This window comes from Bombus vosnesenskii, unplaced genomic scaffold, assembly GCF_011952255.1.
Source record: "Bombus vosnesenskii isolate JDL3184/JDL3185 unplaced genomic scaffold, Bvos_JDL3184-5_v1.1 scf7180000013352, whole genome shotgun sequence".
In the NCBI taxonomy this organism is placed as follows: domain Eukaryota; kingdom Metazoa; phylum Arthropoda; class Insecta; order Hymenoptera; family Apidae; genus Bombus; species Bombus vosnesenskii.
In genome coordinates this window covers 643,248-660,765 of record NW_022882988.1, presented here as the reverse complement: position 1 = coordinate 660,765, position 17,518 = coordinate 643,248, and the positions used below count along the sequence as shown (strand labels likewise).

Genomic DNA, 17,518 nt, shown 5'->3' with positions numbered 1-17,518 from the left:
TACAAATCAAATGAGATATTTTCATGCAAGCTTTGACTCACTGATATCGTCATTATATCTACCATGATAACGGACTCAGTTTTCGTAATCTTAACGTCGATACGATATAATTTCATCCTATGTCATTTGTAATAATTATGAACTACCCACTCTAATATGAATAAATTATATATTAGAAACAGCAATTTTACGTTAAAGAACGGAGAAGTATGCTTCATTTTGAGATAGTTTAACGTAAAGATTCTGACTATTTAATGTCAATCTATTAATTGTGTATTTGTGTAATAAAATAATTGTAATGGGTTAAAGAAGCAAGGTCATTTTTTAGATTTCGATGCTGTTACACTTCATATGTCTTGTTAGATATATTTTAAGAAAGAAGTTTACAATGTAGAGCATTGTCATAATAATGAAGGATAACAATAAAAAACTAAATAAAATATATTTTCTACGAGTATTTCATGGCATTGTGTTGTCGAGAGAAGAACTCAATAATCCATACAGATTAGAAAAGCAAGGTTAATTATGTTCAAATCATTCCAATATCATTCATTCTAAAAAGATTATTATCAGACTAGAACAGATAAATCTTTAAGTTCACGCTGAAATCGATCGTATATGAAAGATGATCCTAGCTTATATATTCGGCTTGATTTTTCAGGATACTTCGAGAATATCTTTTTTCTTTACGATGTAAGGGAACATGTTTTACACATAAGTATTGAAACCTTGATTTCACATGCCGCTTAACGGAACCAATGTAATCTGACCGTGGAAAAACACGATCTTTAAATAACTATAATCTTTATCTTTTATTATTTTTATTAAAATATCTAATATGATAAAAAATATATACAATATAATCCATATGAATTATCAAATCTTTATAAAAAATTAATTCATTTCTTGGTGTTTATTTTTACTTCTTAAATCGAAAAAATTAGATATTTAAAATGTTATAAATAACGAAAAGAGTGTAAAGTATAAAGTAATTTTAAAAAATAAGTGCGATTTTAAAAAATAAATTAATATATGTGTAATATGATATATGTATATACATATTACGCACAAAAACGAATATTAAAAGTTTCGAGTTACATGTTTAACATTATTTGTATAATTTAATAATGCTCTCCTATAATTTAATCATACACGAATAAATTTTTGTGTATATATTCGTAATATACAGGTAACATGTGATTGAAAATGCACTCTTAATAGAAACATGTCACAGTACTAAGTTAATAAAACAAAATTGGATTTTGTAATAAAAACAACTTTTAATAACATATATAGAATTGAAATCGTTATGTGTTTCACTTTTCTACGCATTCCTCACTCACAATGAAACTATTGGGTTGGCAACTAAGTGGAAAGACGAGGAAACTAAATCACGTAAATGGGAGGTACAAAGTCAAAATTAGGAACTTGTTTGAAAGAAATTACTGCTTTTAATATAAACAAGAATTGATATGACCTGTATTGTATGTAATAGTAGAGTACTTAAATCTGCACCTTACAAGCTAACCACTCCGTTTTTAATAATAACAGAAAGTACATTTTAATATTGATTCATAACATTCTCTATAAATAATCTTACATAAAATTCTAACTGGTCGGTATAATAATTATTGGAATAATTAACATACAAACATACATTCCATTTAACAGAAAAAGTACAACAACATGTATAGATATGAAATAACTTTTCTAATAAATTATATTGAAACTATATTAAGAATAAAATCACATATATAATATATAAGAGAATAATATATGTAAATATAAAGTAAAGTATGTTTAATTTGGTCAAGTACTTGATTAAATTTTTAATCTGAGCAAACTTGTTTTTGTACAAATTGGAATAAGTATATATAATACGCATTGCTTTTATAAATTTCACACGATACTCAGTCTCTTATTACATGATGACTGTATCAAAGATTGTGTGAATATGATCATTACAGAAAGTACAGTCAAAAATATAGTTTTTCCAATAATATTGCTTTTTAAGATACAAATCAAGGTTGCTTATAAATACGAAATATTTGCGATACGTTACAATTATAAAATCTTCATAAATATTTTTGCTTTGTAGGAATGATACAGAATTGTCTTATTTACACTGAAAACACTGCAGCATATACATATGTATAATAGAGTATCATTCGTATGTTATTTTTTAAAAAATTATACACAAATTTTTATATAAATTATAATAAAATGCTTCTCCTTTTTTACAATAAATCGTAGGTTAATGAAAACTTGATGTAGTCTTCTTCATACATATAAACAAAACAAATTTCATTAAATTATATGTAGTTGCTTATATTAACAACGTTTTTATTATACAATCAATAAATGTTCTTTCCTATAACAGCGCAGATTGAAAATTCAAATTTATAATTTACTTCAATTAATATATATATATATATATATTTATTACAGAAATGGTATCAGTTCTATAATAAAATTAATTGCACAAATAATTGAGAAAATGCATATCTTTTAAAAGTACTTAATACATGTACATATTTTCATGGATGTGAGATTATTTTCTCTTAAGATCGGTGCATGAATGAAGGAGATTTATAAAAAAAAAAGAGAAAAACATAGTTGATAAATAATTCCACGACAATAAAAAATTTTTCACTATATGAACAGTATCGTAAATGCTAACAACTTTTAAGAAATCCCAATTTCCAAACAATAACAATTTACATAATGTATTCGAATTTATAATGAGATTCATACGTACTCTCATTTTTTTCATATAAAAAAGACTAGTAAACGTGTATCACTTTTTACAAACTCCCAAATAGATTTTTAATGCTGCCTTTTATACAAAAATGTTTGGACTTGAGATTTTGATATTTAAGTTACAATTTATTCTTTGCAGAATAGATTTAGCTATGAATGACTGAAATTATTCTGTACTTCAAGATGGTATCATTTTGTTTTTAGAAAGAGCATAATGTTTTTATGTTAAGAAAATATTTTCTATTCTCATATCTATGCAATGTATTGCATCAACTTAATATTAAATCTCAAATGCATGTCAAATATAACATCATTTTATTAAAGTTTACAGATACCAAATACATATAATATATGTACCAAATGCTATGTGGCAAACGTGAATGATAATATAAACAAAGATATTTAATGGAATATAGCACAAAAGATTTCTGTCTTATATCTAGTGCCAGTTTTAAGGATGTGTAAGAAACTTTTTGTACACATATAAAAACATTATACTATTGAAGTATCCTTATTGATTGAAAAATTGGATACTAAAAAAAAATCTTCACACATAACATCAGTTTTGAACAATTATATGTTTCCAACTCGGTCAAAAGATACCATTTTAGTTTTTATTTTAATATCATTATGACGTAGTAAAATATCCAGATAAATGTTCATAAATATATTCATGAGTCACGATTTTAAGAATTTCTTTAATGGAGTGTGCGCAATATCCTTTTGAGACTGTTTGGCATTTGATGTACAATCAAGCAGTCAATCATTTTTGGATTTTGCTTCATTCTCTAGTTGACTACCTTCATCTTCCTCATCTGAATAATTTGTAGGTGCTTCACCAGGTTTCAACAATTTTCCCACATAATCATATTTTTCTAAAATAAGGAAAAATGTGAAAATAATGTCTATATAGTAATAATACGTATTCTAATTACTGTACCTTTTATAAAGGTATTATATATATGCAGGGTGTATACCATGATAAGAGCAGTTTCATATAACTATTGAACAATGGATGATAGGACAAACATATAAAGAAACTTTTATTATCATTTCTTATGTAGAATGTCATTGTGAAAAAAAGAATGTTTACCTTTAATTTTCCAAAATCATACTAAGGTGTTTTTTTTAGATAAAACCATAAATTTTTTATACACCATTCAATATTTTTTAGTCCTTTTTTTTATGTTTTCCTAATCTTTGGTATGATAAGTTCTACGATATTAAAGTTAAAATATTTTCTAAACTAATCATTTTTAGATCCAAGTATTTATTACTTTTTTGTGGAGAGTTAAAAAATGCATTGAACAATGTATTTAAAAATACATTTTTACATATATACAGTTTTATTTAAAAAAACACGAGACGACCTTAGTATAACCTTGAAGAATTAAAGGTAGACATTTTTTTTCATAGTGACGTACATAAAAAATAATAATAAAAGTCCCCTTATATTTTTGTCCTATCATCTATTATTTGATAGTTATATCAAACGGCACTTATTGTGCGATACCCTGTATAGAAAATATTGAATTTTGATTTTAAATTATAGATATTAAAATTCATTATATAAAGATTTATTAAGCTATCCCAGTACAAGTATTTGTACCAAGTTTTCAATACTTACTTATAATTTGCTATCTTTAATTCTCTATTCTGTTCTCAAAAAATATTTTACAAAGCTATTACCTTTAAATTGTTCATTCCACTCGTTTATAGACTCCATTTCTGCAGTTTTCAAATCGCTTAAGTCATCATATTCCTGTGATGTTTCCAATGAAAATTTTGCTAAGGCTCTGCTAATATCCTTCCCACCAAATACTTCATATGGAGCACCTATAATAAAATTAATAAAAAATCATAGTCCTATAAAGCAATATAATTCTGAAAATATAACAATTATTGTTTTGTTATATTAAATATTATCATAATTATTTTTTCAACATAATCATTGATATATGTTGGTTGAAATCTTTTCATAAATTGTGTGTGAATGTTGCATTTTAATAATGAACGAAATGTTAATCATTCACAAGTTATTATTTCATAGCTTTCTCAATTATCACGGTCTCATGATGTTCGCAAATTGATTTTTACACAAGCCGAGACTGATAATAACCAATGGACGATGGAACTTATTTATGCGCTAATTAATAACACTGGAAAATTAAGGTACGTAACATAAAATTGCGATTACATAGCAATTTCATGTACGACGCAGATTCGTCAACTATCATGTAAAATAAATTATCAGAAGTAGTTGAATACTTACCAGGACCATAAAAGTGGGCACCACGAGTACAGTCGTAAACACTACCATTTATAGCAATTAATATTCGTCCATCTGGTCCCGTACCATTATATTTCTTTAACTCTTCGAGTGTAAAATCACGTCGTATTTTTGGCAGTTTCTTTATCTCTTTTACGGGTTCTTCAACCTTCGTCTTGCTTTTAACTATTTTGTAAACCAAAAAGGCGATCACGCCTACTAAAAGGAGATTTATTGGACTCTTTACGATTTCAGCTATGAAACCTGAAAGTAGTTGTTGACTTTCGTGCCCTGTAGAAGTCGAGGTGGAACCCGGCGAGTCATTCTTTTCCGCCATTTTGACCACCAGTTCTTGGATGATAGGAGAATAAAATGATATTTTTTGCTTACTATTGATTAATTTCACGTTACATACGTATTAAATAGTTTTGAAGAAATTTTAAATGATCTTTCGAAAAATATGAATCAGTATCTGTCAAATGTACTGCTTAAACTGTATCGTGTACAACCTCAATCGCGTACTGCTAACATACCGGTGCTGGCTAAACTAGCACCTATACTGATGTGATTATGTTCTTTAACATATACTGCCCCACTACTAATCTGCATGCACAGAAGAACTACATAGAAAACTTTTTATTTGTTTAATATAAGCCAAAATAATAGGATCTGCTAACTTAAAAACTACATTTTTAACAATTACCGTTTATTTTATAATAATTGCGTTATTTAAGAAAAGATATATCATTGTAAATACCTATAACTTTAAATATATTTTATCATTTATTATTGCTATTTCAATAAAAACGGAGTCTTCAGCATTTTAATACTACTACCGATGATACATACACTTGATTGAAAATGATACAATATTTGTAACGCAATATATATAAATTTGAATTGCATATTTGGTACAAATATGTTGCTTTTTTAAATTTTAAGTATAAAAAAATCTCATAATAAATTATATCTTTTTATTAAAAATATACGAATAAATAATAAAAATGATACAATACAGAATTAAAGTCATCTCCTATTTTAATAAAAATATGAAAACATTTTTAATTTTTTCGAAATATAGTTCAACTTTTCCTATATATTGTATTGCGTTTTATAAAAATGGTAGTTTTTTCAAAATAAATATAACAATAAGATTATTATAAATTCCTATTTTTAATGTATTTTATTTCAATTAACTTAACGTAATCAAGATATAAACATATGCCTTACAGACTTTATTAGTATATTAAGACATTCATTGTTATTATTGAGTTTAATTTTTCAAAGTCATGCCATGTTGTCATTTTTCTCGTTGTATGTGCATGTTTCTTTCTATTTATGCGAAGGAATCTTGATAAGTCGGAGTTTAATTGACGGAAACCCGTTAGATGTCGCTTTTATTACTCATTATATCTTATCAATGCTTACAAAATATTCGTACAAGCAATTGTTTATTTTAGATATATATTATACATGTATATGTGCCTTTCTGTGTGTGTATGTGGCGCGTGCGTATGTGTGTGTATACATATACGTATATATTGACGATAGTAAATTGTTTAATCTGGATAGAATAATAGTGGGGGAACTGAATCAATTACAATTGCTTGGAGACTAGTTTATTGACAATAATATCTATATACTGTTGATACTTCCATGCATGGTCATTATTTGATTTGTGCACAAATTTTATAAATAATCTATGAATTTATATAAGCTACTTGTACTTGTCTATGTTGTACTCATATTGGACGGCACCGTTTGATAGGAGTAATAATATTTGTATATTTTTCAACTCCTATTAAATTATAACTAAAACTGTTTAAGTTCTCACTGGTGATTTTCCTTCTTGAAAATCGAGATAGGAACGGATGTTAAGAGTAGATGAAATCATGTTAACATCTACTTTTTCCGAGCACATTGGACATGTATTTTCAGATTCAATAATCCTAGTATAACAGCAAATAATTATATGTATTATCTTTAAAATAAGATGTCATACATACCTTAAGAATTCACTTCTTATGCAAGGAAAATCACATTGTGGACATACCGTGAAATCATCTTCAATGATATGTCGGCCCTAAGAAATGTTGTCTTATTAAAACACAATATATGTATTAAATTTCAAAATAAATGCATGCTTCAGAAACACTAACTGTAGCTATACAAAAAGGTATTGTATTTTTGCACTTGTCGCAAGTAATCTCTGTCTCTGTAAGTTTGCTCTTGCAATATGGACATGGAGTTAAAGGTTCCTCTTCAATTTCATTATCTTTTGATTTTGGTGGCTTTCTTACAATTGCCTCAATTTTTTTACTATACTTAGCATCAATTTGGCTTCTGTATTCCGGACGCATCAACATAGCAGCATAATTAAAAGCAGCATATTTTAATCCAGCTCTTTGACATTCTATTACAGTGGAGGTCAAAATCGGAACAATATCTAAAGGAAAAAGAATATGTACACTAAACATTATTCGTATTATTTCGATATTTAATTATACATATTTATATATATTTTACTAACGTGATGGAAATTTCGATATGTTATTGGCTACTCTTATTAACATACGAGCACCACGTAAATGATCGTTCTTTTTTACATGAAGTCTCACAAGGATATATGAATGCAAAAGTCTTAAATTGTTTTGCATCTCTGAAGGTATATTGATTTTATTCTTTTTTAATTCTTGATACATGCCAAATAAAACATCATGAGCGCTTCTATAATTTCCTGTAGAACAAATCATCACTAACACAATTCTTTTAACATTGGTTATATAAATACAACAAACATACCGTTAATTTGTTCTTCATTAGCAATTATAATTGCTGTCTTTGCAGCTTCTTTGTACTGTTTTCTAGCCATATATAATCTGAACAGATATTTAGGATCCTGTAATGAGTATGATTAGTTGAACATCAAGTCAATCAAGTATCAATACCGATATCTCTATTAAATCAGATACCAATACCTTTGGTAATCCATCACCACCTAATAAAAAATCAATTAACTGATTTGCTAACTTGTCATCTTTTGAAGAAGCAACTGTATCAATGGCTAATGACAGGACTTCATTTTCATCTGTTACTAATTGTGCAGCTTTTAATAAATGTCGTAATGCTTTTTGATATTCCTTGGCATAGAAGTAATATTTTCCAGCTAAAAAGTTATTTTTCTGAGATTCAAAATGCATCGCAAGGCTTTTAAAATCTTCTTTTCGCGCATTGCTGTCATCAATCGTATTTATTAGAATTTCTCCATATAATTCCATTTTTCCATGTTGATTAGCTAATTGGAATGCTTCTTCGTGACAATTTGATAAAATTAAGAACTTAATTGCTGAATTATAATCATTCATTTTTTGAAAATATTTTGCGACCATTTTAGCTCCTTCTATACTTTTAGTTTGTTGTACTACTTCAACACTTCGAGCTACAATTAGTAAGCCATATATGTATGTACATTTTAGATGAAGTTTAATAGCTAATAAATTAGATATAAGATATTTTAATATTAATTATATTACCAGGATTGTTTAAATATTCCAAATTAATCCTAATTATGTTTTCATAATCTTTTGCAGTTTCATATGCCTTTGCTGCTTCTTCATATTTGCCTTCAGCTTCTTTGGCTTTAGCATATTGTATATTAAGTTTGGCAGATGAGATTTGTGGTAGGAGTTGCCCCACTTTCTGCCAATTTTTTAATTTTATATATGCAGAAGCAGCTTTATCAAAATATTCAGCTTTTTCATATAGTAATGCAGCTTCATTAAATTGCTATAATAATAACCCAATTGTAATACTTATAGAACATATTTATACGGTTATAGTACTTACACACCTTCATTGATTCTAATATTTCTGCACATTCTTTTCGCAATTGTCTTGAACTTTCATTGTCCATAGCTATGTTTACACCCCTTCTACTATCCCCACATCTGATAGACATTCTCGCAATTCCAGCAAGACATAGATTTCGATGTTGCGGATTATGTGTAGTTGTATTAGATATATTATTTGAATCTACCAATCCACGTTCATAATTTGTTAACGCTTTTGGATAATTACCCCTAGAAAAAAAATTCAAAATTTAAATACGAACACATAAATAATTTACGCATTTAATGTTGTATTCTTACGTAAATTCCAACTGTTGAGCATATTCTCTAGCAATATAAGGAATTTCATCAGCTTTCAATTTTTGGGCTAAATTTAATGCTTGTTCCCATTGCATTAGGTCTCTTCTTAAATACAAAGCTTGTACTGGTTGAGATGATTGTAAAAAAAATTGTTCTGCCTCATTATAATTACCAAGTAAAATACAAGCATGTCCACATAATAATGGTAATTCATCTAAGGTTTCCATAGTTTGTAGTGCCCAAACCATCGCAGCATCTTCTAAGTAGCGGTAAATTCGAATTGCTGTGATGAAAAATGATTATTTGTAAATAATATATTTATACGTTTCTTATAGTAACAACAACAACAACAACAACAACAACAACAACAACAATAGCAAATACCAAAATCAATATTTAAATTTGCAATTGCAATTTCTCCTAACTTTAACCATGAGTCTTTTTCATTAATTCTCTCACACGTCTCCCATGCCTGTTGATATCTGAAATATTTAATAGAATAAATATCCTATAGTCAACAAATAAAGAAATAAATAAGACGTTTACCTCCTGCAAAGAATCTGATTTTCTAATATTTCTTTCATTTTTGTATATTCCACAATATTTCCTATATCTTCATGAGAAGACAATGTAATTTGCATTAATTTGTTAGCTGTTGAACTTAATGTCAATTCTCCAGAATACATCAATAGTGGTAAAGTTTCAGATGGCAGCTTTGTTGTATTTATCTTTATAATTTTTGTACCTGTTTCCAAAATATACGTAATATATTTGTTTTATATATATTGTATAATTTTCAAGTTTTAACTTACCTTCGATAAAGTATTTTACAAATATGTATGTAGTAATGAGAGTTTTATTGTAAACAGTAAATATATTACGTTCCAAAATATTTTGATCCCAAATTACACCTTCAATGCAACCTAGACAATCAGGAATTTGTAAAACAGTTTCTTGCACAGGATTATACATATAAGCGTCGAACTTGTTATCTATAAAACATAATTGTGTTCCATTTGTATCTAAATAGATTTCCTTTATGCCATTATCGTGTATATGTTCAGTACATTGATTAAAGACTTCTAAACTAAAATAGATTATGTGGCCCATCTAAATATATCATAAATGTAAGTTAGTTCTTTCAGTATTTATTTAGAATTCCATACGTTTATAGAAATAACTTACATCACTGCCATAGATTAAGAAGTTGCTACTAAGAGCATGGCACGTTATTTTAAAATCTGAAACACCTAAGCCTGGAAACATTTTTGTATCCTTCCCTTCTTTCGATAGTGTTTGATCCATTTTAATCTACAAGGATAATAGGTTAACACATAGTTGATTTACTAATACACTAATGTAACGTAAATTTATATGTGTTTTAATATACTTGTTACCGAGTGCAACTGTAATTTGCCATCAAATAAAACAGATGCATAAGTTTCATTCAATCTTATACTATCTATTGTTGCTAAATAATCTCTTTCAAAATGTATTGTAGTATTGTAATCCCTTCCGGATATATCCCAGAACAATGCTCTGTTATTCAACCCTACTGCTGCATGTATTGGACCTATTGTTAATACCGACGGTTCTATTATAGTATTAATTATTATTGGCTCTGGTTTCTCCTAAAATTTAATTATATATATTTATATACAGTTTTATGCAGTTTTGATTTTATGCCATGTATTTAGATTTACTTTATCTAGCGTATACAGATGGACTGTAACTTCTGTTAAACTGGTAAGGAGTGCAATCCTATTTCCACAAACGCTAGATAATTTAGGAATTTGTATTAAATAGACTAAAACATTGCCACTGTGTGTCACAGTTGCTATCATTGTACCGTCCATTGACCATTCTACTGTATTAATTCCAGTTTCACCGTTTACTGTAATTAATTTTTCAGTTTCTTCTAAATTTTGCAAACTATGTATTTTTATGACATTATCCCCACATGTAGCGATTTTTCCTATTGTTTGACTTATGGCCAAGTCAGTCAAGGAATCTTTATGATTCTTAACTTGAAATAATTCTTGGCCAACTTCTTTAATATGTGTAGATATTGCAGTAAAATATCCAGTTTGAAAACCAACTAAAATATATCCATCCCCATACCTAAAGTAGGACATATAGTGAAAACAAAAGTGATTAAATTTAAGTGATTTTTTAATGATCTAAACCTTTTTACCATTTATAAGTAACAATAGGTCCATAGCGTTTTTGAAAAGCTAATTCAATAGGATTCTCTGGATCCAAAATATTGTATAGAAATAAAGTGGTCTTGCTAATAATAAGAGATACCTGGCAAATAATGAGAAAATTAATACTTTAGATATACAAACACACATGTATTTTATATATCACTGCTATATAAAGAAATCATACTGTATTTTCACCCCCAACTCTGTGATCCATTTTCATCTCATTAAACTGAATATCAGATGCATCACCTTGAAGAGGTATTTCGCGCCTTGTATCCCCATCACTTGTACTGATAGTTAAAACCTTATCTTCACTGACTAACGCAAGAAGTCCCTCATAAGACCAAGCGCCACAAGTTATCCTTTTTTTGTGCTTTCCCAAAATTGGTATTCGTCTATATATTAATTTATGATTTAATGTAGGATTATATAATATAACAATATGTAAAAGTATTCTCTATAAAAATACTATGATACATCATACTTGGCATTTATATGGTCATAAAGTACTAAATTTCCTTTCTGTGTTCCTACTGCTAATAAACAAGCTCTTTTTGCCCATATCATACATGTTAATCCATCTCTTACACCAGCATCTATTTGTGTTTTTTTTCCAGTTGTTGCATCCCATAACGTGATAGTAGAAGAACTTTGTGATATAATAGCTAATAGATCTCCATCAGAATCCCATCCAAAACCAGTACATAAACCAGCAATTTGAATACGTTCTTGTAATTCACCTTGTCTATCAAAAATAGCAACTGAGGAATCATAACCAGTAGTTGCTAGATGAGTACTATTACCAGGGCGCCATGAAATGAAAACAGTACCAGTACCATGGGGTTGATACAATTGATAAAGGACCTGTATCAAAACATTTGACGGATAAACCATATGCATGGTCCAAATAAATGTTGATGTATTCTTAAATAGTTTGAATGGATAAGCATCTTCTTAAATAACGTTTGTAAATGTTCTTTGTCATAATTTAAATCTTAAATAACAAGTAAGCAAGGATATTGTATAGTTTTCTTAAGAAATTTGTAAATGTATAACCTACCTTATCAATCGACATTTTTTGAGGCCAAAGTTTTTAGCGTTATAGTCAAGAAGGCTAATTGCCTAGCAATGTATAAAAATGTTATGGTGGCGCATAGTTAAAATATTAATTTATTAAATGAGACATATTTTACATGTAACGTTATATTTCTTTTATTCGCCATGTTGTTTATGTTTCGATAGGCCTCGATCAATTTCAAATTGTGTATGTGATTGTTGCCATGGATCGTGATAGATAGCGCTGTATTTTATAATTCACTTTGTTTCTTTCTATTCGAGTTTTCAATAGCTTTAAATTAATTGACAAAGTGGAAACAAAACTATTAAAGAAACGGTTAGACAGATAAATGTGAGGTTCATTAAAGTATGCTGTCGTTATTTGAACATGATCGATTATTATTTATCATCGGAAAATTGCACGTATCTTGCAACTCGTAATACAGTAATTATAGTGCAAAAAGTACTAATAGTATTCGCAGGATGATAATTAATATTAAAGAGAAATGTATCAAGTGTGGATGAACGAATAAAATAGATGTATGCAATAAAGGTTCAACAGAAAGCTTTTAAAATTCAATTCGTGTTGCGTTTTTCACGTCTAATCTGACACTAACGCAATTTTTGTTCTGTAAATACATGCATCTGGTTATGTATAGTTATGCATGTCAATAATGCTGCATCGGCAAGATCCACGGAAACATTATGTGTCGATGGTGATTATATCGAATGCTTAAATTTTCAGATTTATTATCGTTAATAAATAAATTGAAATTGTTGCAATATATTCGTTGTATCTGGATAACAAACGTTTAATTAGCTATCCAGGTTGTCGCTTTATAAATTTGTTTACTTCCCTTCAATATTTTTTAAAGTGTCTATATTTCGTCACCGTTAATGGCGAGCGTGTACTGTCTTCATTTAGGAAGAAATAATTATACATATATGCGAGCGACTTCTACGCGTGATTTTTTTTTTTTTTTTTTGGAATAAGCTACAAAACTTCCTACCGCCTCGTAAAGCGAGGTAAAAGCCGTTTAGTAACAAATTCTAAGGACACGGATAATCAGGTGATCTATCTTTCGAATAATCTCGCGCGAGCTTGAAGCATTTTAAAGTGTTATCATACTATTGAAACAGTTCGATAATGCGATAATGTTCGATAATGAACGAGAACAGATAGATTCGAAAGTACAATATTACGGACAGTATATAAGGGTCATTTGTCCAAAAATGGGTGTAATGTCAACTCTTTTTCATAAATTTCGATATATTACACACTATTATAATTAATTTTGGCAGGAATGTCGTAAATGGGTCATCGCAAAAATTTCTTCGGTTCGTGAACTATTTAGTTTCTAAAAACATAACTTCGCTGAAATTCGATATTCTCTTCCTTTTTTTTTCATTTTTAAAGGAGCTTTAAGATCAATATAGCTTTACTTTGAAACAATCTTAGATCTTTAACTTTGAAAATATCATACAGGAACGTTGAAATGTCCTTGGAGTGATCTTGAACCATCGAGTAACTTCGAGCGGCCGTGACCTTGAACTTTTTGATAACTTCAAGGAGAGTATGTCGGCCAACCTTCAACGGAATTATATTCTTTTAAGCGAATAATGGTTAAAAACTGCGTGATCTTTGAAAAGAATAATCCAACGTATAGGATATACCTTCTTCATTTCGTATATCTTTCAACCTTTATGTATCTGTTTTTTAACAAAGTTTGCGCGGGCACGTATACGAGGAAATTAGCGTAATCGACAATACCGTTTGTTCAAGACCGCAAACAAAGATAAAATTCTATTCTTGAAACGGTTTATTATTACACGAGCCGTTGTAATGCATACAATATTGCTTTACTGACCCGAATCAACCAGTCGATCAAGTTTTTGAAACGATATACACGCATCAGTGATCTTTCGTTCTTTTTTACCGATCGGAAACAAACAATAAAATATTTAAGGAACATTTAATACTTATCTTTAATATGATTTCCTTCGACTCGAAAACTGTTTCATTCATGCTTCAACAAGCATGCACTTGACTTAACATCATACTTCACTGTTTTGTATATGAATATGATTTAACTTGAAAAGGCATAGAAACAATAATTAGGAAGGACGTTGCTTTCATGGATATCGCTTAAATCTATCGCGGTGTGATCATAAAAGTGATGATAATAATCGTTCCATCGTTATAGATATTCAATACGTAGCAATGTTGTTCGGTATATATATACAGTATGTAGCAGTGTCGCCGAGAGTCGCGAGATCTTTCTCCTTTATTTCTCCACTGCCGATCGATTATATACTATATACAAAGGATAAATCAACGAGGGTTATTCCATTACAAGAAAAGGATCGACTTTTGATTATCTTCGACGTGAAACACTTCGATGAGGGACCAGAGATAATCGTGCATTTTTTTTTTTTAGCGAACAAACATCATTTTCGGTGAGGGAAAGATCGTCAAAGTTATGCTAACACCTCGCGGCTCTCAGGAGCCTGATTCAAATGGAAGGAATACGATCTATCTTACAAGCTGAATAATGTTGGTGCGTTAACGTAGTACAGTGCGCCTCTATTAACGCGATTACGAGCTTAGAGATAAATTCATACTCGTCGTAACGCTATTACTCGTTATTACAAACTAGAAACAATCTCTAATGACTTTGTGAGTAGAACTTTGTAATTAGGCTCTTGAGCAGTGTCTAAACACGAGAGAAACGGAATCGAACTCAACCGCGCGCGCGCTTTACTAGCTAATCCATTGATTCGGCACCTTCGATTCTTTCTTCTCCGCATCGAATTCGCGCCACTCCAATACTAAAAAGATATCAAACGAATTACGATTAGCAGCACCGATTCGTGTCTTAGCACGATTTTACATTTCGATGCGTTCTTCCTCGAAAGTGCCTTCGTTCTTTTCTGCTTGTTTCGCGGTGGAATGGGAGAAGTTGATGACGTTTACAGATAGAGGTTGTTACATGTAAAAGTATTAAACACGCGTCGTACTTCGATAGAAATATGAAAAACAAACCGATATACGCTACGCATTCGTTCTCTACGTTTCTTACACGCACACATACATAATACACACACACGAGCGTGCATCGTATAGAATTATTCTTTCTTTATTCTTTTCTTTTTCTTTTGCTCGCTCATTTCTCTCTTCTCTCTAATTACGAGCTACAGTACGATTTATAGATCCTTCCTTTTTTGTTTTCCTCGTTCACCTCTTTAGGCCATTCCACGAGACGGCTATGGAATTTTGACATTCACGAACGTTGCGTCACACCGCTTTGTGTGTAGAAAGCATCGCGCGCACGTTTCTTTTATAAGTCTAACGTATCTGCGGTTCGTACGACTCATACATATTCTAGGTTTTACGGTAAAAACTCACTGAATACCTTGTTCACTACTACAGACCCTTTTGACGGAGCGACCTAAACGGCGCCCTATTCAAGTACGGATACTTTAGCGATAGAGAAGACGCGCGCGTTCGTTCCTTACAAAACTCCTCCGGCGCGGGGAACGTTGATCGATGAAAAATTTTATTGCAGCCAATCGCATCGTATGTTATTCCCAATGGTCGAACGAGTTTGCGTTCGATCGTTGGTCCAGTGACGGAACAGGTGATATTTAGGGATCACGCGCAACACTATGTGCGTACATAATTATCTCGGGAGGAGAAAGGTTAATAGGGAAAGATTAAATTGACTCTGGTAAATCGTGACCCGCGATCACGCGACTCGAACCGTCCGTTCATCGGCGATCCTTCGCAACGATTCTTTCTCACTGGTTATGCAACCGCCCACCGGAAGCTTTTACTTGATTGTTGGTAACCTTCGGTATCGCTCCGATGATCTTCACGCGATTCTGTTGCTGTTGTTGTTGCGGTTGCTGCTTGTTGTCGCAGAATTGAGGCGGAGGAGCGAATACCAGTTCGTCGCCGCTGCCCGCGGAAGGTCCAGCGTTGAACTCAGGCGGTGGTGGAACGAACAGATCGTTGCTTTGTTCCTCGGCATCCGCCTCGATCGGTGGCGGCAACTGGGCTAGGCTAACCGCGTGTCGCGTCAGTAATCCGCTACCACCGTAGCTCGTTCTTTTCGGATTCGTCTCCTTCTCTACATTGGTGACGGAGAGCACCGTGGTCGGATGTTGCGCGGCTTCGTTGGCAAGATTTCTAACGGTCGTATCATCGAAACCTGTTGGTGGACCCACTGGCACGTCTTGGTCGGAACTCACACCACTCGAGCTGTTATCGCCGTCCTCGACGAGGGATTGCTGAGTTTGTTGCAACAAAAAGTCGTTCGGGTGGCTCTTCGAAGACTTCAATTGCGTTCTGACCTTCTGAATTTCTTCAACGCTGAACGAATGTGGTAACGAACTGCTACCGGATGAACTCGAACCCGAGGTGTTCGAGTTGCCCGATGTTTCTCGAGTGGATTCCAATTTCTCCCTTGCAGCCGCTTTCTCGAGTTCCTTCGCGATCTCTGATTCTCCATCATCGTCCGTCTCTTCCTCTCCCTCGTCGTTGTCCGATTCCGACAGGCTGTAATCCGGTTCTGGGATCGGCGGAGCTGCGTTAGTCACCGTATTTCCAGCATTGTTGTTCGCCACTGACGAGAGATTCGTGATCGAGGAACTGGTACCGATGGCCTTCTTCTTTCTTTCCCTGACACCAGCCGTACTGTGACTTCTGTTGGTCTTCAGAGGTTGCGCGTACTGGTTGTTGGCCGACTGATTGTTGTTCACCTGGTTGTTGTTACTGACGGTGTTGTTCACGTTTTGTTGGTTGTTTAACGGCTTGAAGGTCGTGTTGTTGGTGGTGCGCAGACTGTGCGATTTCCTCACGTGACAACGGGTCGTATGAGTTGGTAGGCTGCGAGAACGATATCCTACCGTCTTCATATCTTCCGGTGAGGCGTATAACTTGGCGCTATTCGATGGTCGGAAGCTCGACATCACGCCATAACCTCCGTCTGCTGTCGCGGCTGCCAGTTCTGCATAGAACAGGAAGAATATAGTTATCTTGTGTGGGAATAATTTCTACAACGCGGTGTTGGAAAGAG

At 31.5% G+C, this 17,518-nt stretch overlaps 3 protein-coding genes across 9 annotated transcripts in view; all 3 read right to left on the bottom strand.

The window, feature by feature from the left end:
- Positions 1-1,449: 1,449 nt before the first annotated feature.
- On the bottom strand, positions 1,450-5,595 carry LOC117236812 (membrane-associated progesterone receptor component 1-like). Its single transcript, XM_033500103.1, has 3 exons — positions 5,033-5,595; positions 4,450-4,596; positions 1,450-3,635 (listed from the first exon to the last, which is right to left on the bottom strand). Exons 1-3 carry the CDS (start codon positions 5,364-5,366, stop codon positions 3,520-3,522), a joined length of 597 nt encoding a protein of 198 aa, XP_033355994.1. The 5' UTR covers positions 5,367-5,595; the 3' UTR covers positions 1,450-3,519.
- Positions 5,596-6,632: 1,037 nt separating this feature from the next.
- Positions 6,633-13,719, bottom strand: LOC117236952 (WD repeat-containing protein 19). Its single transcript, XM_033500416.1, has 19 exons — positions 12,445-13,719; positions 11,869-12,248; positions 11,569-11,779; positions 11,372-11,484; positions 10,881-11,298; positions 10,575-10,808; positions 10,363-10,488; positions 9,990-10,287; positions 9,724-9,922; positions 9,562-9,659; positions 9,178-9,460; positions 8,880-9,108; positions 8,563-8,815; positions 8,008-8,468; positions 7,832-7,928; positions 7,560-7,766; positions 7,189-7,475; positions 7,036-7,112; positions 6,633-6,978 (listed from the first exon to the last, which is right to left on the bottom strand). Exons 1-19 carry the CDS (start codon positions 12,457-12,459, stop codon positions 6,852-6,854), a joined length of 4,113 nt encoding a protein of 1,370 aa, XP_033356307.1. The 5' UTR covers positions 12,460-13,719; the 3' UTR covers positions 6,633-6,851.
- Positions 13,720-15,781: 2,062 nt separating this feature from the next.
- Positions 15,782-17,518, bottom strand: part of LOC117236949 (SH3 and multiple ankyrin repeat domains protein 3) — a 177,733-nt gene continuing 175,996 nt past the window's right edge. For 5 of the 7 annotated variants that reach the window (XM_033500410.1, XM_033500409.1, XM_033500413.1 and 2 more), the window contains one exon: positions 16,239-17,449. In XM_033500410.1, coding sequence (XP_033356301.1) covers positions 16,239-17,449 — 1,211 coding nt within the window. Of the gene's footprint in view, positions 17,450-17,518 lie in introns of all 7 variants that reach the window. The other 2 variants (XM_033500414.1, XM_033500412.1) reach the window with 1 other exon arrangement.